At 46.1% G+C, this 21,893-nt stretch overlaps 1 protein-coding gene across 1 annotated transcript in view; it reads right to left on the bottom strand.

Moving 5' to 3' along the window:
• Nucleotides 1–21,893, bottom strand: part of PMPCB (peptidase, mitochondrial processing subunit beta) — a 266,044-nt gene that overhangs the window by 161,143 nt on the left and 83,008 nt on the right. The window contains exons 3-6 of the mRNA XM_085654026.1: nt 4,238–4,324; nt 2,264–2,393; nt 1,552–1,750; nt 8–87 (exon numbers count right to left, since the gene is read on the bottom strand). Of these exons, the coding sequence (XP_085510152.1) occupies nt 8–87; nt 1,552–1,750; nt 2,264–2,393; nt 4,238–4,324 (496 nt within the window). The remainder of the gene's footprint in view (nt 1–7; nt 88–1,551; nt 1,751–2,263; nt 2,394–4,237; nt 4,325–21,893) is intronic.

Genomic DNA, 21,893 nt, shown 5'->3' with positions numbered 1-21,893 from the left:
TACTAACCTCCAGCAGCAGCCAAAACAATCCTGGGCCCTTTATAATGAGTTGTTATGTACTCCACCAAGTCATTGCGGTTTATTGATCTGTTAACAGTGCAGGGAAAAGTGGCAAATTAAAAAAATAACAAAACACTTGCAGAACAAAAGATCAAAGAAAACATATGGCAGCTATGCTACAGTAAATTGATGCAAGATTGTTCTGGTACAGAAAGGGATGGCAGAACATTATGTTTCATCAGCAGCAGCTCACTGCCCCAACCACAGATCACACAATAGAGAGCACTTCAAAATGTTTTTTTAGCCTCCTGACCACTTAAAAAAATAGGACAGAATGTTTAAAGGACTGTAACAAAGTGACAATCTCATTTTGTATTCTACTTTTGAAATGGCACAATAATATGTGATGTAAAAGTGGTATGGATTTTTTAAATCCTTGACATGAACAACAATTCTTTTTTATGGTTTTGCATCCGAGAGTACGCCTCAGTAGAACCAATGATGTTCAGTTTTGTGACTTACACAACACTTCAATTACAGCTACGGATCGAAATGGTAAAGAGACACCATGCGACCATTCACGAGCCTCACAATGACTCACAGTGGACTAAGACTTCTGTAAAGGGTATGCATTTGGATGAATGGGACTGGCAGCTCATGAAACTAAAAAAGGCACAATTGTGTATAGAACTGGAACTTTCAGCGTCATTCTGCACTCAAGGAATGGTTATGCTGCTGTCACAAGTGCCACCAAATCAAAATGACCATTACATCATTATAGCCTTTACCTCGACCATCCATGAGCTCAACCTATCAATTTACTACTGAAACTCCTGTTCTAGCAATTTGGTTCGAGAGCCATGTCGACATCATTGCAAGTTAATAGATTCATCACATTGATGTAATGGTTTTGTCAATGTAGTACTATGTCAGTGTAATGCAGCTGATGCGGAGGAGATATATTCCTAGAAGCGTTTGTTTTAACTGGTATTTTCTTCCATTGATGTAAACTGGCAAAACAATTCAAGCTGGCATCAGCAGCAGTAAAATATACTGATGGAAGATTTACATAGAGATGGTAATTACATTAAGAACTATTAACCCACATTCCCAGACATATTTAATCGAGTATGCAGAGCCCGCTAAAGAGAATGTAAAATCCAATGTAATTTGACTCACCTATCATCATTCTCAGGTAAAGAAAATAAGTAGTCTTATGAGGCGTAATAATTTCCTTTTTTTTTTTTAAACTATAAGGCAATTCGATTTGTAAAATCCAAGTTCATTTTGTCAAAACTGCTGTTTTAAAAGCACAAAGAATAAATCTTACAGAATAGATTAGTGACCCAACATCACCACGTTGTGAACAATAACATGGATTTCTTTCAACAAGGGGTACAGTGATGGTAATTTAAAAGTAACTTATCTGTGGGATAACAACTTAATTTCACAAGTATTCAAGAACAAAAAAAGTATGAATCCTACACAAAGCAAACCTTTTGAAACAAACTGAACCAACTTTCCTTTTTAAAGAATATATGATAAACTTACTTGATGTTTTCAGTAGGACCTAGGATGGTTCGACCAAGTGCTGTGCTGTGATAGGCTGTAGCATGGAGGTAATCAAAAACAACTTCCTGTAGGTTTGTTTCCACTTCTTGCATTTCTCGAAGGATAACACCTCTCTCGCGTTCGATCTCTGCTTCTCCCAACGTGCTGTTCTGAGTGATATCTGCTAGAATTTCTACAGCTAGAGGGGATTGCAAAAAGTTAATCATTTTGCAAAAACACATTTTTATTGTGTATTTCGAAAAAATATTTTTCTGGTGATGCTTCCTGTGCCTAGTTGACTCTGGAGAGGAATTTGTGCTCAGACATGCCCTGAGGAAGTAACGCCTTCAAGTGAGTGTTTCATCTTCCTTCTTCCCATGGCCGGCTGTTACACAGTCTAAGAGTTAGTGACTGTGGTACACAAAATGCCTGCGCTACAAATACACTGATGAACAAAAAAATACCAATAGCTGCTGAAGTGATATCATACCCCCCCTTTGCACCCTCCTGGGCAACACCACAGAAAGTAAGGTCACATACCATTTGGCCCTGTTGACATCAGAAACAAGTGACAATGCTGAAACTCAGAAATAACTAAAATAGCACAATTACTTTAATAAAGCAGATGAGTATATTTTAGTTACCATCCAGGTACTATGTGAGATTAATATATATTTTAATTAAACAAATCTATTAATATAAATTTGATTACCTCTTGGTAAGTCTTTAGAAAAAGCCTTTGCATAGTACACGGTCTGTTCTCGTGACGTGTAGGCATTGAGGTGGGCTCCCATGTTCTCAATCTCAAGTTCCAAGTCTAACTGGGACCTCTTTTTGGTGCCCTAAGTTTCAGAGCAAAGAATATTTTAGCAACAGAGAAAGCAACATATTGCTTTTTAACATTTGTACATCCGTTTGTATTATTTTCACTAATTGCATGAATACATTCCTGCATCACCCCTTAATGAATTTATAACGAGTACAAGTAATTCATGTAGGAAAAAGTAAACATATTTATGAGTTTGGAAAAATAATATTGCAGACAAAGAGTGGTGGATACGTGTACAGGCCAATACAGTCGTTTTAATGATTTAAAACTTCTTTATGCAATTTTTTATTTTCTGTCCTTTAGCAAGCACCACACATTGACAGCGCAAATTTCCAGCCACAGGTTTTCACAGGCAGTGTTTTCACTCCTCAACCCGGGTTTTCATGTGAATTTGAGTATTTGGCTTGCTGTTTTGAACACTTTTATAAATCACTGAGCGATGATTAGAAGGAGAAAGGTTTCCATCCATATGAACGGTGCAAAATGATTTAGGATAAATGCAGAACAGCAAAGTGCACTGAGCTGCATGAAAAGGCATGGAAAGTAGGGGATGAACAGTTATTTCATATGCATACAATGTCTTAGTCAACCTTCTTTAGAATATCATGTTCAGTTTTCGGCACAATGTATGAAAAGGGTTAGTAGTGAATTTGAAATCGTTCAAGGACAGGCCAACAAATTCATTCATAAGGGGAGGCTCAAATAGTAGAGAATATTTTCCTTATAACAATGGAGAGTAAGAGGACATGTGTATATGATGTACGTGTAAAACTGTAAAAAAAAAAAACTACCAGCGTTGAGGATTAGGATGGAAGAACAGAGAGAAAGCGCTGCTTTCACTATACTTGGAAAGACAAAGTTGCAATTGCTTTCAAGGATTGACGAGCCTATTGAATGCAATTACTTCAGAGGAGTTCTGGTAGCCTCCGTCAATATTTTAGAGTACAGACTTAGTGAGTCCTTAAAGAGGCTAAGCACGGACTTATTTTCTACAATTATTAGAAAGGACTGGTGCAGACTTTTATTGTATTTGTGAACAAGCAGCTTTTCAACAAGTAGTAAAATGGGTAAGTTCTCTGGAGTTCTGGCTTAGTGGCACTTAGCAGAAGCCATCACTGTTTACCAGTCTGCTAATATACAAAACAGGTAGCTCACAAGTAACAAGTAAAAAAACATGGTTTGAGAGTACTAAAAACTTGCAGTGTGATACTGAAGAATCTGTCAATATACAAAAGGTAGAGGGAACAGACTGTGATGGAGTGTATGTCAGCAATACTCACAATGAAGGTAAGAGGAAAGATTTATTAGGGTGTTTGAGGTTTACTCACACAGCTTATGAGCTTGGAGGTTAATAAAATGGTAATAACATACATGAGGGAGATGCTTTGTTACCAGTGACTGCTGGTGGTTTTCTTGGTATACTGGGATACATGTATGGAACCAAATGAGGAACTGGTGGCGGGACAGAAAGGCACAGTCAACCCCTGCCCCCAGAGAACACTGAAGACTCAAGGGCAGAGGTGATTGACGAGTCAAGACAAGACTTTCGCAGATTACAATAGTAAAATAGCTCAATTAGTAAATAAACTGCAACAGAAATACATGGGTTACCTGAAAATCACAGGATGTTATCCAATCTGTCTTTCAACATTTGATAAAGCCCATCATAAACACTGTATTACAATCATTATCACTGAGTTTTTATTACTGGGTAAAATAACTGCAATTATCAATGGATGTGTGTGAACATAAAATGGGGACTGTAGAGGACCCCCCCCCCCAACCCACCCCCAATGAGGATGAAGTTTATCCACGAGCAGGTCAAAGTCTTCTGCAGCGTACAGTTGTAGTGCTCACCTTGAAAGCCATGTGCTCGAGAAAGTGTGCAGTTCCATTGTTCATCTGGTTTTCATATCTGCTTCCAGCATCTATCCAAAGCCCAACCTAAAAATAAATAAAAAGGAGGCATAAAAAAATAAAAATGTACATCTGTTAGGAGCCCCATTTATTATTATTAAAGCCTACCCACATGTATAACTCCAATATATCTTTAAATTTTACTTTCCACAAATTTCTCTCAAAGTTGAAAGGAGCCAGTTATTAAGACATATATTATACACAATCACAACAGACGTTCATGTTTATCCCATTTTCACAGAAATTCATTTACATAAAAAAATTACAAAGGAAACAGTGCCTGAATGAGGAGCTTGAAAAACACTTATTAAAAACTCTGACAAACATAATATTCAATTTTATAGGTTCCTTTCTAAAAGTAGAGAAGAGATAAAAGGTTACAGAGGGAGAATGTTCCAAAAGCTTGACCATTACTTAGGCTTCATTGTCACAATGCTGGAGTAACTGCACATAAACAAGAAGACCACAACTCAGACTTTCACATTTAAACTATTCGGGTTTCTTATGCCTAAGGGAACGGAGAGAGAAGGTCGAAAAAGTTGAGGCTGGGGTAGGAGGTGCCAGGGGAACGGGGCTGAAGAAGGCTAAACTTAAACGTTTGAGGAAATACGCTATCAATAATACTGCAGGAGTTTCAACTGGCTCAAATCAGAGTTAATCTTAATAAAACAAAAATCATGCTAGTATCAGGGGAAGATTTTCCCCACCTATATATTATATAGAATGGTCAGCTCTAGAAACTGTGTCCGAATATAAATCCTTGGGGGTGATTTTTGATTCTAAAGGCTCATTTAACACCCAGAGCTTGGCAAGTCAAAGAAGAACAAATACCCTTTCTGCTACTTTCTCTTCACTACAGAACTCTTTAAAAGGCCTGTCCCTCCAACCACTCATGCAAGTAATGGCTGCTAAACATACCCCTTCTGATGTGTGGAGTTGAAATATTAAGAGGAAAAGCGCATAAAATAATAAACAAAATTTTAGGGATCCATCGGCACGGTTTAATTTACCAAGGCAGGGCTCACTTGTCCAAATCCGCGTAGAGTTTGGCTTTAGGAGGGGGCGCTAGTGGGTGCCGAGCAAGATGGCCGCACTTGCGTGAGGCTCTTGCTGTTCGGGTTATGATCCGTTAATTAGCCTCGTCATCTCGTAGGATTAAAGCTCTAATAGGAGAAATTTGAATATCGGAATAGTGCAGCTGCATACTACGACCAAAGGCGAGGAAATACCTGCTTGGTGAGCCCCAGAAATCTTCATCTGACCTCCGTGACCGCAGCTCACAAAATGGCAGCGGCGCGAGTCGGCTGAGCTGTGCCGGGCAGTGCTGAGGAGAGCGGTTGGGGCGGATTGCCTGGGATCGCACCATCGCGGGAGACGCCTGTGTGAAGAGCCGTGCCGCACTCTGTGTGAGGGGCTGCGGACGACGCCCCCCCTCTCCCCTGTGTCGGCTCCGTGCCTGTGTTCGCTAGACTGGAACGCCGCGGCCCTGCGGGCCTCCGTGGTGGAGTGCAGCCGGCGGACGGACTTGCTGGAGACCCGGAGACGCTGGTGCGGCGATGAGGAGGTGAGCGCTGGGTGATCCCCTGAGCCGGCTGACCCCCCCGTGTGGCGGCGACCGCGGTGCATGCCTAGCGCCGCTCTGCTGTGGTTGGACCGGAAATTGTTTGGTGGCCCTGCGGGGCTCGGCCGGGCTCCGCCAACCTGCTGCCCCGGCGGCGCCCACACAACGCTACATAGCTGCTGGAAAACTGGTGCGGCGAAGGTGCAGATCGCTGTTGGAAAATGCCCAGGCTCCACTCCCGGCAGGACATTAACACCATTTAACGGCACCCCCCCCCCATGTGGCCTCTGAGATCAACGAGACTCGGGCTCCTGGGCCAGGACTCGCGCCCAACACAAACACGCTACATGGGGAGCGAACTCGCTCCGCCACTGTGATCCTGCGGGCCTGCGTGACACCCTGTCCTGCTGCTCCCCCCCCTGAGGTAAATTGCTCCCCGGACTGGCTGGCACGCACTGAAGCTGCCGCGAGTGGTTGCGTCGGTGGGGACGGGATATTGAACACTAAACTAGTATCCGTTGTGCCCCCCCTGCCCCCTCTACAGCGCATTAAGCCCTAGGAGTGTGGACTCTCCGGACATAGGGAGGCCTGGTGACCCTGCATCGCTGCTCGTCCTAGGGGGTCCGGCGGTGGCGACCGCGGGTTTTCCTGACCGCTGGGAGGGAACCATAAAAGACGCTGGTGAGGCCGTGGCTGACAGTGTATACCACAACGTGGGAACGCTCCCCGGGCGTTTCCACGGGCCCTGGCACGTACTATAAGAGTCAGCCGCTTTCCAAGACCACGGGACCGACCCTTCTGCCGCAGCGCTTACCGAGAGCGCGGTGCGGGGAGCGCGCAGCCCAGGGGGTACACCTCCTGGATCAGACACTCCAGCTGTGGTTTGCGCCACCGCCCTGCGAGCTCCTTACCGCCCCTGCAAGCACTGGACGACAGCCCTCTGGCCTTTCCTTCTGTGACAAACCTAATCTCCTGTCGCCATGGGGATACCGGATGGGTGCCAGCTGAAGCTTAACTTTGAGGCGCGGAAGACCACCCGCTCCCAGACGGAGCTCGAAGATGACCAGGCAGAGGCCCCAGCACCCTCTACTGCGGACCTAAAAGACCCGTTACTAGTCATGCAGTCCAGCCTGACTTCCATAGAATCCAAAATGGACGCCATGAATGCTAGACTAGATGGCGTCACGCATAGAGTTGACAAACATGAGGACCGACTGACGGAGGCGGAGCGACGCATTTCGGACTTTGAGGATACCTCCACCACAACTACAACTCGCACACTGGAAATGGAGCGGGTCCTAAAAGTTATAGCGGCCAAAAATGAAGACTTAGAATCCCGGTCCAGGCGAAACAACCTCCGTATCCTAGGAGTGCCGAAATCGACAGCTACACAGCTACCAGCAAGATGGAGGAATACATTGAACGCCTCCTCATTACGCTGTTTGGGAGGGAGGCCTTTTCGCCAGTTTTGGCGGTTGAGCGGGCTCATCGTTCGCTGGCGGCTCGCCCAGTTCCTGGCGCCACGCCCCGCAATACCCAAGGTACTTAATTACCGGGACACAGCCCTCCGCCTTTCAAGGGAGCACGGTCAACTCCGCTTTGAGGGGATGAACATTTCGATATATCCTGACTTCACTATGGCGGTTCAAGAACAGAGGCGGAAGTTTCTCCACTTAAAGAAGAAATTACATCAACTCAACCTACCCTACGCAATGCTATTCCCCGCCCGCCTCAAGGTTACGCACCAAGGAAAACACCATTTCTTTAACACCGCGCAACATGCGCAGGACTTCATTAAGACTCTGCCGAAGCCAGTCACGAGCCATTCCTCCCCACCCCGCTGCCCTGCCGGTGAGGGTGATACTTCAGACATTGAATGAACAGATGCTGCTCTGCTTTTGGGATGGACTTCGCCCTCCGGAAGTGGGCCAGGCGTAAAGTACATAGGAGACTTTTTGGATTCCATTGCTGACTGTGCGAGGCAGCGACGGGGCAGAGTGCCCCCCTGGCTATGCGCGACCACCGATGGCCCCCTGATGATTAAAACTCTTGACTCCGCCCACTCTGATCCGGAGACCTCGGATCAGCTGCTACCTGCCCACATCTCACAACCTTGGCCTGCACAATGTTACCTGTTGCATCCTGTTTTTCTACCATCTCGCTGAAGAACTCTACCTGGCCTGACGACTGCACCAGTAACCGGAACGAGATGAACAGCCATATGACAGCCCGAACGCCCTCGCTACAGCGAGGAAGACTCTTGTCGCCCTCTGGACTCCACCTATCAGGTGAACCCTTACCATTGTTATCGTTCTATAGAAAGTTATGTTGCCATTTAGGCCAATTTCCCCAGTTGGGAACATGACATTAAGGGGAGGGACGTGGACCATGGCAAGATTGGGCTGCTGATGTGGGAGGGGGGGGGGGGGGGGGGGGAGGTTTTTTTTTTTGCACACCTGTTTGAGAGGACTAAGCCCTCATGACCCGCAACACGCCACTGTTCTGTTAACCACTTGCACGCCTAGATATCGACGGCATATCGGACCATATCCACGCCCAAGAATGCGCAACTTAAGCCACTGCCATGACTGACTGTTCTAGACCCCCCGCATATCACTTCCTCACTTGGAATGTACGTGGCCTAGGAGAGTCCCGCAAACGCTGACACATACTATCTTATTTAGACCGCCATAATGTCCATTGCGCGATGCTGCAGGAGACACATTTCAACTCTGCCACCCCCTCCATGTTCGCCTCTCGCTGGGCAAGTTATGCATGCTTTTCATCCTATTCATCATACGCCCGGGGCACATGTATCCTTGTAAAAAAATCCCTTCCATACACCCCCATAGGCTCCCTCGTAGATAAACAGGGCCGCTACACTATCCTCTGGGGCAGGCTAGCCGCTCAATCCTTTACATTTGGGCCTAACACTGATGACCCGGAATTTCTCCGGGTACTCTGGGGCAAGATCCTAGAAATTGGATCTACTCACTTGATTTGGGGAGGTGACTTTAATGTTGCAGTTAACCCCACGCTGGACCGCTCACACCCACAACCACATCACTATTCCAACTTACATTCCACCCTGAAAATGATTGTTACTGATCATGAGCTGATAGACGCCTGGTGCCATCTGCACCCACTGATGCAAGAGGGTACCTGTTACACCACAGCCCGCTCCTCCTGGTCAAGGATAGAGGTCTGGTTCGTCACCAAGGGCCTCATCCCCTGGTTAACGCATGCTTTCCATCTCCCCCGTACATACTCCAATCGCTTCCCAGTACTCATCACTCTCACTACCCCGCATGAGGACTCGCCCTTCTTGGCCTGGCGCCTCAACCCGCTGTCCCTGATCGACCCAGTATTCAAACAGGAACTGGAACAGGAGGTCACCGATTTTTTCCCTCGGAATGAGAATTCGGTGTCGCAATACTCCACGGTGTGGGAAGCATTTAAAGTTACCATTCGAGGACTGTGCATTGCAAAGAGCGGGGGAATCTTGAGAGACATCCGATCCACTCTACGTCGATTGGAGGCAGACCTCAAACACATTGAAGCCAAGATACAAACGGCCCCTACACCTGAGTTACAGGCTCGGCTGCGTAGTGTACTCAATGAATATCAGGAGACCGCTGAGAGTGAGTGTAGATTCAAAGGGAAGTATCGTAGAGCATGCCAATATAGGGAGGGGGACAGACCGGGAAAAGCACTTGCGTCCTTAATTCGTCCTCCACAATTCTCAAACATAGTCCTTGAAATTGAAGATGAGGACGGCCAATTGCATAGAAACACGTCTGATATTGTAGAGAACTTCCGCAGGTTTTACAAATGTCTGTATAAGACTCATGAGACTCATCCAGCGGACTTTACCCCCTTCTTTGATGACATCGCGATTGCCTGGCTGGGTGATGGACAGAGGGAATTTCTTCTGGAGCATCACGAGGATGAAGAAATTATATCAGCCATAATGCAATTGCTATATGGAAAAGCGCAGGGGCCGGACGGCCTTTCGGACGAATTTTATAAAACATTCCACCATTTACTCATCCTGGTGCTGAGGCACGTCTATGAGGAGGCTCGTGAAACTGGTATATTCCCTCCCCCCATCTATGCGTGAGGCGCGTATCATCTTCCTACCTAAACAGGGTAAATCGCCCACATACTGCAATTCGTACAGGCCTCTCTCCTTAATAAATGTTGACGCAAAAATCTTGGCTAAGTTAATCACCAATCGCATCAGTCCCCTCATGACGGCCCTCATGCTCCCTGACCAATCCGGCTTGGTACCCACCAGAGGCACCTCTCATAATCTGCGCACGTTGTTTGCGTTACTCCAGGACATTGACCCCGACATGAATGCTGCGGCTATATTCCTTGATGCCACTAAGGCGTTCGATTCCCTGGAATGGGATTATCTCGCCTTTGTCCTACAACACATGGGATTCCCTGCTCCCTTCCTGGCCTGGATAAACCAGTTATACTCGGGTTTACAAGCTAGAGTAATGGTTAATGGCGTTCAGTCGTCTCCCTTCATGATAGCACGAGGCACCCGCCAGGGTGCCCCGTCTCACCCATCGTCTTTGCCATAGCAATTGAGCCTCTAGTGGCCAAAGTCAGACAACATTTCCGTGAATATGCATTGATCTATCCAGAGAGGCAGATACTGATCTCTTTGTACGCAGACGACCTTACGTTGTATCTGCGAGATCCCGCCATCAGCCTCAACCCCATTCTCCGCCTACTCATCCTATTTGGCCAACTCTCCGGGGTCAACATGAATTGGGGGAAATCCCAGATATACCCTCTTACAGACTCCACCACACGGTTTGAATCTGACTACCCCCTTGCATGGTGTGCGGACATGATCACATACCTCGGTATCAATGTCTCCCGCTGCCGTGATGAGCTGATGCGCTCCAATTATGGGCGAACACTAGACCTCCTGTCTGATAAGATCACCATATGGATTGCGCTGCACCTCTCCATAGCTGCCAGAGTGTCTTTGATCAAAATGGTTATACTGCCTAAATTGCTCTACCTTTTCACCAATATCCCTCATGCTCCTAGCCGAAACTTTTTAAAAGCATTAAAACCCAGCTGATCCATCTGGTGTGGGGTGGAAAGCAACCCAGACTGGCATGGGATGTCCTCACGCGTCCTTTTGGCGCCGGAGGATTCGAAGTCCCTGACATAGGGCTCTATTTCACGTGTGCAAAGGCTCACTTCGCGGCTTACTGGATGCACCCCCCCTTACATGCCTCACTTAGCGATAGAAGATGGATACATGGCCCCTAAACCTTGCACAGCGTACCTAAGCACTCCCGCAGCCCCCAGACACCTAGCCTCCACCACTGTACAATACACCACCAGTGCCTGGCGAGATCTGGAGCATAGACTCCAATGCTCCCTACTCTACTCGCCACTAGCGCCATTACAGGGGCGACACGATCTACCGGTCACACAGGAGGGGGGTTGCCCCCGCATGCTGCGCAGGCTGTCCTGCCTCACCTGGGGTCAACTATACACACACAGGAAGTTCTACACCAGCGAGGAATTCTTCGACACCACGTCCCCCACTCCCCTGGAGCGATTTTATTACGTGAGACTCAGACAAGATATGCGGACCCTCACCCAATGCTTCCCGCTAGAACCTCTTGTTATGCTTCCTCTTCACACTCTCTTACAGCAGACCTCCCCTGAGCATGTAGTCTCACTGCTCTATCGCACTACCCAAAAGGAACGGGAGGACCACCCTACTCCAACCAAGTGCAGATGGGAGGAGAAACTGGGGCACCCTCTCACGACTGAACAGTGGTCCTTCTGCTGCCGCTAGACTGGCGATATCTCTGCCAACAGTAAGCTACGCCTTATACATTACAAATACATTCACTGACTGTATTACACGCCGGCTCGCCTACACCTCTTGTGAGACAACGACCTATGCGATAGATGCGGAGGGCGCTGACTTCGGGCATTTGGCCTGGGACTGCCCGCCTGTCTGTGAATATTGGAGTGAAGTCCTCTACGCTTTAGACAAAATGACAGGTGCACACGTGCCCGGTGACCTTCTCACTACTCTTCTAGGTTACACTGAACTGCTCCCTGCCAAGATACGGCGATACGGCTCCTTGGCTCTCCTTCTGGCGAAACGAATTGCCTGCAGATGGGGAAGAGGCCGTGCCCCCAAATTTAAAGACTGGCTGAACGACCTCATATATTGCCAGGAACAAGTACACACCTATGCTGAACTTATGCCACCCGCCTCTCGCCCACAAGATATTTAGCCACCTCTCCAAGCCTAACTCTTGGAACATACCGACACCATTGACACGGTCTCCGACCTCCGCCAGTAAGAAGACACTACACGAGACGTGGAAGGGCACTGCGGGACAGAGGATTCCCTAGGGATCGGGGCGCATTGACTGCAATGCTTTCTTGGGGTTTTTTGACTATACACACTGGACAGATATGCTTGGGTGGCAGAAAAGATCTAAACACGGAATTGGCAACACTTGGGCATGATAGGCGAACGATGGCAATATTATTGTGGTTGTTTTACTTAAATGTTCAATGGTACCTGTTTGAGACCTTTGTTGATTGCCGACTATAATGTTTGCCCACCTGACGCGGCCGGCCCGATAAGGTTGGAGGCGGCTTGGTGTGTTCCTTCCCTCACCGCCTTCGGTAAAGAATGTATCATATTGCAATGCCGGCCCGCCGGGATGTAGGCACCTTGCTATGTCAGCTCTGAACGGTGCTAATAAAGGTTTTTTAATTATATAAAAAAAAATGGTAGAGTTTGGCTTTAGGAGGCAGTTTCTAAGCAGTTTGGGAGTGGATTTGAAATTCTGTTGCAAGTAATAAGGGAAGTAATAAGTGACCCAAGAAACAGCGCAGCACATGTTTACTTTAACTTCGCCCCAACCACCTTCAAGGCAGAGGAGATCTGTGCCTTACCCCTTTCTCAAACTGCATTCAATAGTCATAAATGGATCAGGGAAAAATATTTCAACCCTTAAGGATAAAGCTTTGTTGTCTAAAAGAGCTCAAGCATGGATGGTAATTGGATCATATGGCCCCTTAAATTTCAATCATACTGAGGGTGGTCGAACGACCTAAAGCCAAAATTAAAGCTGCTGTGTTACAGACTTGGTAATTTGCAAACCTTTTTTTAATTCACCCATCTGGTGGAGATTGAAGAGTCTTGATGTCATCTTTGTAACTATTTTAATAAAGACATTCCCCACATTGTTTGTACCTCCCCAGCCCTAAAGGACTGTTGAGACAGTTTATTAGAAATACTATATGTTCATGTCGGCAAGCACTTAAAGCCTGTCTCTTAGGGAAGGATTTGATATTTTGCGGGAAATTCCTGAAGTTTATGTCCATTGCAGAGTCAAAACTAGCAAAATTGGAGTTAGAACGATACATGTTGGTAGGTACATGTAAAGTGCAGGAGAGGTCTATGTGCCCTTTATACTATACTGTGCTTAAAAATTACATGTATTGGTGATCTAAAAAAGTATGAACTTTATTGGTGTTATCTTTAACAGTAAATGTTTATAATTATGTACGATTGATCATGCTAAACTAGGAGGCTTTTACCTGCAGTTTTATTAAGAAGGAAGAAATTTAGGAAAGGCACTTTGCGATTTGTTTTGACTATTTTTGCATAATTTATACATTTATGGTTACAACTTCACCTGTGGGATATTTTAAATGCAATTATATTAATTTGGAACAACAAGGTAAAATGCTCTGTAATAATTGAATACTAATGCACTTTTTTTCCAACATTTATTGGGCAAAGTTAGCAGGATTATATTTCGTAGTTGATGGTTTAAAGATGTGGATCATTATTATGAGACATACGACTTAGGTTATGTGATCTCTCCTTACTACTCTAGTTGAGTTTTAATTAAGCAAATCTTGGGTAATCCAACTGATTGTTGATGGATTTTAGGTGTAATTTATTGGATGACGTATCTGGTAATTGCATGTTGTAGTGTATGTTTTAATTAACTGAACAATAAAGTTTTACTTACTTAAAAACTGGATCTAAAAATTGCTAATGCAGTGATGTATTTGCTAAAATTGAAAATGTCAATAAAAGCAATAAAAAAGAAAAAAAAGACTGTTCAGGTTTGAGTTTGTAAACCTTAGTGAGGTTTTATGAGGAAACTTGGCAGCCTAAAGCGACTCCAATGTAAATAATAGTAGAAAGCTACATACCTGCACTATCGTGATTATAAATCTTTATTCGGCTATACAGCCATAAAAGCACATATGCAGAATACATGACAGCAATAAAATGCTGTGCACTAAAATTAATTCAGAGATTAAAATTCTTTCAATTACTAGGTAAAAAACAAGTATTTTTTTAAATAAAATTCACTCAATTACACTCCAATACAAAAATTCCAAACAGAGGTCTGGGTCTGAGATGGAAAGCGGGCAGCAAACACAAGTCCATCAACAGGCCACCCTTTTCTGCCTGAGACTCCACATAAACAACAGAAACTGTGAAACAGCAAATACAATAGATTGTCGTGGATCACTTCCTAAGATTCCGATTGCTATTCTGTAGTCACGAAGTCCCAGGTTACGACATGCCGGAAGGATCCACTTCCTTCTGTACCCTTGATAAATCGGACAGAATAGTACAATACGTATGATGGTTTCAGCTACCTGGTGACAAAAGGGACAAAACCCATCTGACTCCTTAAGTGCACACTTCCATTTTGCTGTAGATGAGCGGAGAGGCAGTTTCTCCATACAAACTTTTACGTAAAGTGACTTGGCTAAAGGGGCCTCAATCTCATCCAAGAAACCTTCTAGACTATAATCATCTTTGTACTCCAGAAAGGAAGCTGTGAGGGTACCAAACCTGATGGGACTTCGAGTCAAACCATCTGTGTAGCGTTAATAAGAACCTTTGAGCATTGCTTTTAGTACCCTAATGGCTTCCGAGGGGGTAGACGATAAGTTCTCCTACCCAAGCTGGAGCAGACGTCACTTTACCATCCTAAGCCAGGGAATCATGGATGTTCAGGACTGCCCCATAACATCCTCCAACCCCTGTCTATATAGCAGAAGTTCAGGAGTCACCCAAAGTCGCAGCAAATACAATAAAGGTTTGAGACACTCTTTGTCAACAACAGATCTAAGACCAAATTCAAGCCGTAAAGGAATAAGCAGGGTACTAACCGGTAGATTAATAAGGTATTGCATAAAACAATTTTCTACAATCTCCAGGGATCCTACGTCAATGTGGCTCCAGAGATCCCCACCATTAAGGGTCGCCCCAAGAGCTTCGTGATTGTAGATTTTAAAAGCTTGTGAGATTTGACAAAAGAAAGATCCTTGTTGCGACCTCACAATACCCCAGAGTATTATTTTATTTTAAGCCTGCACTTCTGGATGAGGGGTAACCAATCAAATTGCTCTGTAAACGAAAGCCCTAGGTAGTCCAATACATGAACTCTCTCCAGCGGTCACTGGGCATGGATTTAAGTCAATATACTTGGTTTTGCCGGTGTTATTCTCCAGGCCCCCTGCTTGCAGAAGAAACAAAAATGATCCAGGAGCTTCTGAAACCCCACTGACGTTTTTGAAATCAGAAATGTATCATCTGCAAAAAGAAGGGTCGGAACCCTCACCCCGGCTAAACTGGGGGCATCGTTCTCCCACTTCTCTAGCTGGAGCACCAGGTTGTTAATATAAAGAAAAAATAAGGTTGGGGTCAGCACACACCCTTGCTTAGCCCCCGTTTGACAGGGACAGGGGCTGTCAACTCACCGTGTCCCAGATCTGATCTGAGCAAATGTATTAGTCTGTAGCCTAATGATGGCATTCAATAGGTATGATGGAACTCCAATTTCCGCCAGCACCTTCCACAGAAACTCCCTAGGAACAAGGTCAAATGCAGACTGAAGGCTCAAAAATACTCACATATAATCGACCGCTTCACAGGGTAACATGCTTCCAGTAGAGCAGTTGAAGGAGGAACACCTGGACAATGGTACCTATGCCATCCCTGAAACTGACTTGCAGTGGAGACAACATACCAATATCAGCTATCCAGTCACAAAACCTATCCAAAATAATCCAGCTAAAAGTTTTTGGGAGCTATTGATAAGGCTGAAAGGCCTATAGTTAGAAGGTAGATACCTAGAACCCTTCTTATAAATATATAAGATCTCTGCTCGGGCCAATGATGGGGGCATTGGGGCGCCTGTCACTTTGGTATCAAATTATGAAGTAGGGGGACCAGGCTTCCTTATCGGCCTTATAGAGAACTTCAGGGATCTTATCCAACCAAGGGGCTTTGTTAGGGGTAATCAAGTCTATAGCTGGAAACATGACAAACTTCTAGGGACTCAAGTCCAGAATTGGAGGCTACTGTGGTAACGCTACCTACTTCACAGCCCATAACTTTATCCACCTGCTCAGTAGACCCACTTGGAGGAGGTTCCGACCCAGTGATAACCGAATACAACATTGAGAAGTGATCAGCCCAGGCAGCAGCAGAAATTTTATTATCTATTGGGGCATGATCATCGATCCATCACTAGCAAGAATGTGCCAAAAAGTGTGATGGTTCCTCCCTTTGATGGCACATAACATGGATTTCAATGTTGCGTACTCCCAGGCTCTTTTGGCACTAAGAATCGTAGCTTTGTAGGACAGCCTAGCTTCCTGGATCACATTTTTGTTCCCATCTTTAATGGCTTTAGAGAGTGCACGACTAGCAGTTCTACAAGATTTGGAATTCCAGGGGGCCTCTTCTTCCTTTTGACAATTGTCTTAGACTCCACTATAAAAAATTCCTTGGGGAGGTAAACACGAAATTATGATTTTGTTTTTATTTTACAAAGTTTTATATAGCGCAAACTTGACCCGAAGGTATCGGGTATCAACTCCTCCCAGGCAGTGAGTCACCTCCCCCCACCCTTCCTACTTTCCAACTGCGTCCCTCTTAACCTCTGACATACACCAGTGACCACGTGCTTGGTGCCTTAGAAGGTTGCAGTTTATCATAACAATCATACATATTGCCAATTTCATGCTCATGCATAACATTTTGTTGACACTTATATTGTCTTTGCATTTATAGTCCTTTTAGTCCATTCTTGTTTATTGTCTGCCTTCAGGCAGGCCAATCTCTGGGGAGGGGCCCAACCACCTGGGCCATTGCTTTTGCGGTGTTAGGCTTCAACTTGCTACTGATTTGGTGGGTGTCCGTCAGGACCAGCCCGGGCTGCAAGTGCCATCCCGCTTGCCCTGGATCCTTTCGTGGGCCCTCCCTGCTCCCAGGGGTCCCTGTCATGTGGCATCCCAAGGACCTTGCTTGAGCATCTACTCTATCTACCCTGAGGCTGAGTCCTTCCATTTTGCTTCCTCTGTACCCCTGCCGTGAGGCATCCCAAGGGTCCTGCGGGAGCATCACATCTACTCTTTCTATGGCGATACGCCACCCTTGGCTCCGTAAGTGCCCCTGCCGTGAGGCATCCCAAGGACAATGTGTGAGCCTTCCATCTGCCTTTTAGTAATTCTCTTTTTTTCCAGTTTTATTCCTGTTTACATCATTAGGCTATGCATCCCTCATTTTGTTATCCAGCTTCACCGGTGGGAGCCTGGTAACCAAGCCCCAGAGATTATACATCAGGTTATTAACTGTTACCCGCTCCCTACTTATAGCCTTTGGGGGTGTTAACCTAGAATGTCACCTTGTAGCGGTGTGATGGTGGTTGCAATATGGGCGCAGTATTTGACCGCGCTGGCACTGTTTGTTGGTGGTGCAAGCTGTGCTGTTACTGTGTAACCTATCAGTTTTAATGGTTCCGCTACCAGACAGTTAGGGATGAGGCTGGGGGTGGGTTGAGCTGTGATTCTACTACTGGCAATTTCTACTTGTTGCTTAGCATTTTACATCACCATGGGCACCTGCACTGTGTGCACAGCGCTGTGTCCTGCTATTTTTTGTAACGTTCTATTTTGTAACATTTCTGTCATGTCCTGCTATTTTTTGTAACGTTCTATTTTGTAACATTTCTGTCATGTGATGTATCTGGTTCTATTGTACAGCGCTCTGACACCTTCGGGTCAAGTCCGCGCTTTATAAAAAAGGCATTAAATATACCTATAATTCCTCAGAGCGCTGGGGGGGGGGAAGCGCAGGCTCGCCGTGTCTGAAAGGGGTGCGGGTTGAAGTGGGTTTGTTGGCGTGAATGCAGCTGGGTAGGTGCAGGCAGAGCGGCATGCATATGGGCTGAGACAATTCTGCAGAGGCGAGCAGAGTCAACGGCAGGCCCCCCGCTCGCGTAGGCAGTAGTGGTACCATTGAATTGTGGTATAGGGGAAAGACTTGGGGCAGTGCCGCATGCGGCGGATGAGTCGCGGATTCGGTTGTGTTAAGGTATGGGTCCGTTCGCCCCCCCCCCCCCTTTTCCTTCGCAATACGGTGCTTTTCCCGCTCATCACCTGGCGGACAGGGGCAAGAATGGCTTGGTATGCAAGCGGCATAGGGGCATAGGGGCAGTTCATGCATGCTAGCAGCGCACCGCGGTGAACGCAAAGGGCACACAGGCGTCTCGTTCGGCCGATGAAACGGGCACACGAGGACGGCTCGTGACCTGCCCACACAGTCTCAGGCCTCTAGACGTTTTTCTGAGGCCATTTTTCTGTTCTCGTGATATTTACAAAGTGAGCATGGTACTGTGTTTTTTAACTCTGTTCATGGTAATTGCTTTTCGTCGCCTGAAGCGCGTGCAGCAGTTCTGCGGTCTCTCGCGGGTTTGTTTTGCTCCGTCTCAGCCAAAAATGAAATACTGCGGCGCTGGGTCATTAAACAGATTGCTGTCGTACAGTAGATTAACCATTTGGCGATAAAGATTTGAGAGCATAACTTCACTGGGACGTGGAAAGAAAAATGCGCTTCAGTTTCCAAAAACCAATTTTTTTTTTTTTAATATTGCTTTATTAAAGCAGTAACATCCCGGGGTGGCCCTGTTCTGGTCCACAGCCATTAATAAATGCCAGGGAGGCCCATAATAGGGAGGACAGTTGGTCCACAAAGGCATCGAGTGAAAAAATACTAACATTAAAGAATTCGCAATTGCTTTGTGTCAATCAGAAATCTTTGCTCCTTTGAATTAAGTTAAGCCAGGCACTGGTAGTGACAGGGGGTGGCGCTATCTGCAGACCTCATCAAGGACTAAGCCTCAACTTCTAAGGCGAGTAGGGCGCATGTACGTGGCAGCTTGCGACCTTTTGACAAACCTAATAGTCTTGCTGTAGGCACGCTACTTGTTTTCTTTTAACCGGATGCAATGCAGGGAACTGACGCTGGAAGTAGGGCGTATTGCTAGTCTAGGCACGAATTATCTGGTACATGTGGTATGCCAGGACCTTATTCAGTGTCCACGCCCCCTTTGCTTCCTACCAAACACGGGTTGGTACACAACGCATACTCTGACATGGCACGCTGGTGAGCAGACATTGTTGACTGTTAGGTAGTATGTTGTGTTGACGGGGGAAAAGTGCAGAGTGGTAAGGGCCCTGCAGTGTCAGTCATGGGTAATAACGAGGGGTGTTGGGTGCATCCCCTCGGCACAAGTTATTTTGTGCAGCTGGGTATGGCATCATCCTTTTGGTTAGACAATGAGGCAGCGGGTACCCAGAAGAGCATCAAAGTTAGGCAGAGGGGCTCATGTACCGCATGCATTACCGACCATTGGCAAGGTCAACAGTCCTGGCTTGCGGTAGGTGTGATTTGGCGGGTAGATCATATTGCTGGTTGCAACGACTGAAGAGGCAGGTCCATGCTAAGCAAATATTTCACATTTTGCCCAGTCAAATGGGGAGGACCTGCTCAATGGATCAACATGCTTGTTTTAATCAATTGGGTGCAGGTAGAAATGGCCAAGCAGTCAGGCAGGGGGACTGGTTGAGGCGGGACTCCCGGGGGTGAGGTGAAAGCTCAGATCTTGAGTCGAGCAGTAGTACAAGGGCTGTTGAGTCCTATGTTGAAATGTGGCTAGAGTTACATATATGCATGTTGCAACGTGACTCAGGTATATTTTCCTCTGAAAGGGCTTGGGAGTGTAAAACGTTAGTAAGTTTGGCTAGTAGTGTTTGGTGACTCGGCCTCAACATGCCGAAATGGAGGCATTTTCGAGATGATATGCTTGTTAGCCACAATCATGACTCATTTATCGTATGCAACAAAGAGGCATGGTCAAAGCTAATAGTACTGGCTTGTTGTAGGTGCGGGGTTGCAGGAGTACAGATCTGGCTGCAAAGATAGAGAGCTGGGGAGAGGAGTTAGGGTGATTGCCCTCAGACCTGGGGGACTGCGTTGGGATCTCGGTAATGACGCTAAAACATCCTGTGATTCTGGGCAAATCACTTAATCTCCCCTGTGTGTCGGCACAGCTGGGCTCTGTGTAGGTCAACCTTAGTGGGTATGTCGCATGTCCTGCTCAGGTCTCTTAGCAAGGGACAGTTACTTGGGCATGCTCCTTGCTGTATTCGGCAGCGCACAAATCTATTGCAAGCGCGAGTTGAGTTAGTGGTCTCTCTTAACTTGACGGATGTTTCATTCCTGAAAGCCCTGAACCTGAGGCCTCCATCACTATTCACACTATTGTCCCTTAGCTTTCCTTCGTTCCTGGCTTCATGTTGAAAAGGAATGGCTTTATATTTCAAATGTACTCTTTTACGGGCCGCTCGCCATGTTACTAAGTAAGTAGGCCTAGGCTGACGGTCATTAAGATAGTCACATGTGATCAAAGATTGGTTAAAGGTTTGGATTTGGATTACCAATGTTGTTATTGTGAGTTCCACGCTTGAGTCAAGAGATGCTGCTGTCTTTCATCTTTGGCTTGCTACCCGAAAACAGCTGGTGTAATGTTTTCTTTCAAATCACAGTCATAGTGGCAGCTTAGTCTATACAGAAAAGTCAGCAGCTTGAGCTGTTTGAGACAAGTGAAGCCCTGGGTTCGTGGGTCATACATAACACCTTGAAGGTATGTATTGTTATTGTGAGTTCCACACTTAAGTCAAGAGATGCTGCTGCCTCATCTTTTAGCCTTGCTATTCGGAAACAGCTGGTGAAATGATTTCTTCTACTCGGTCATAGTGGCAGCTTAGTCTATACAGGACAGTCACCAGCCTGAGCTGTTTTGAGACAAGCGGAAGGCCTGGGCTTGTGTGTCATACATAACATCTTTAAGGTTATTCTCCCTGTTCCCCAGGGAGGCAAGGTAAAGCTCGTTTATTTATTTATGAGGGTGACAGTTGCTATCACAGTGGTTTGATAGGCACCAGGGCCAGATGACATTTAAGGGCATTGTGTGCTGGGAACTAAGGATTGGGTCCATTTTAGTAAGCACTAGGAGCGGTAAATATTTGGTGTCGCTCATAAGATGCCCTGTGTTGGGTGAATGATATCTGAGAGCTGAGCTGTACTCCTGCGAAAAGGACATTGCCAAATAGGCAAGCTAATGGCACATCAAGTGGCCATGTGCAAAAGCTCAAAAGTCAGTTTGTTACGGAATCCACCAATACTGCTTTTATCCATTCTACGATGTTAATGTGTTGACGTGTAATGTTCACCTTGGCCACGCCGTGACCCCCCAAGAGTGAAACTACATGTGGTTTCCCCAGGGATCCTTTACATGGAAACACTTTGGTGGAACAAGGTTTATCACACCAGGTCCCAGATATTGGAACTCCCCACCTCTAGAGATCAGGTCCTGCACAGACCTCATGACTTCCCGCAAACTCCTAAAACATGGCCAGTTAGACAGGTATAGGAGTAACATACCACTCTAACAAGTTCCAGGGTAGTGACAGGAAACCTACCTGGTACGTGTGCCCTACAAATTTAGTATAACATAACACAACATATGTAGGATGGTTTTTGGTTCTTCATACTCTTTTAGGAGCAGAACAGAAGGTGTTTATTGCACAAACTGAGGGATTCGAAAGCAGAGCTTGTGGAACCACACAGGATGTTTCATAGGTGCC

This window comes from Triturus cristatus, chromosome 4_1 (assembly GCF_964204655.1).
Source record: "Triturus cristatus chromosome 4_1, aTriCri1.1, whole genome shotgun sequence".
Taxonomy (NCBI): Eukaryota; Metazoa; Chordata; class Amphibia; order Caudata; family Salamandridae; genus Triturus; species Triturus cristatus.
The sequence above is the reverse complement of the archived record's forward strand: the minus strand, read 5'-3'. Positions and strand labels throughout refer to the sequence as shown.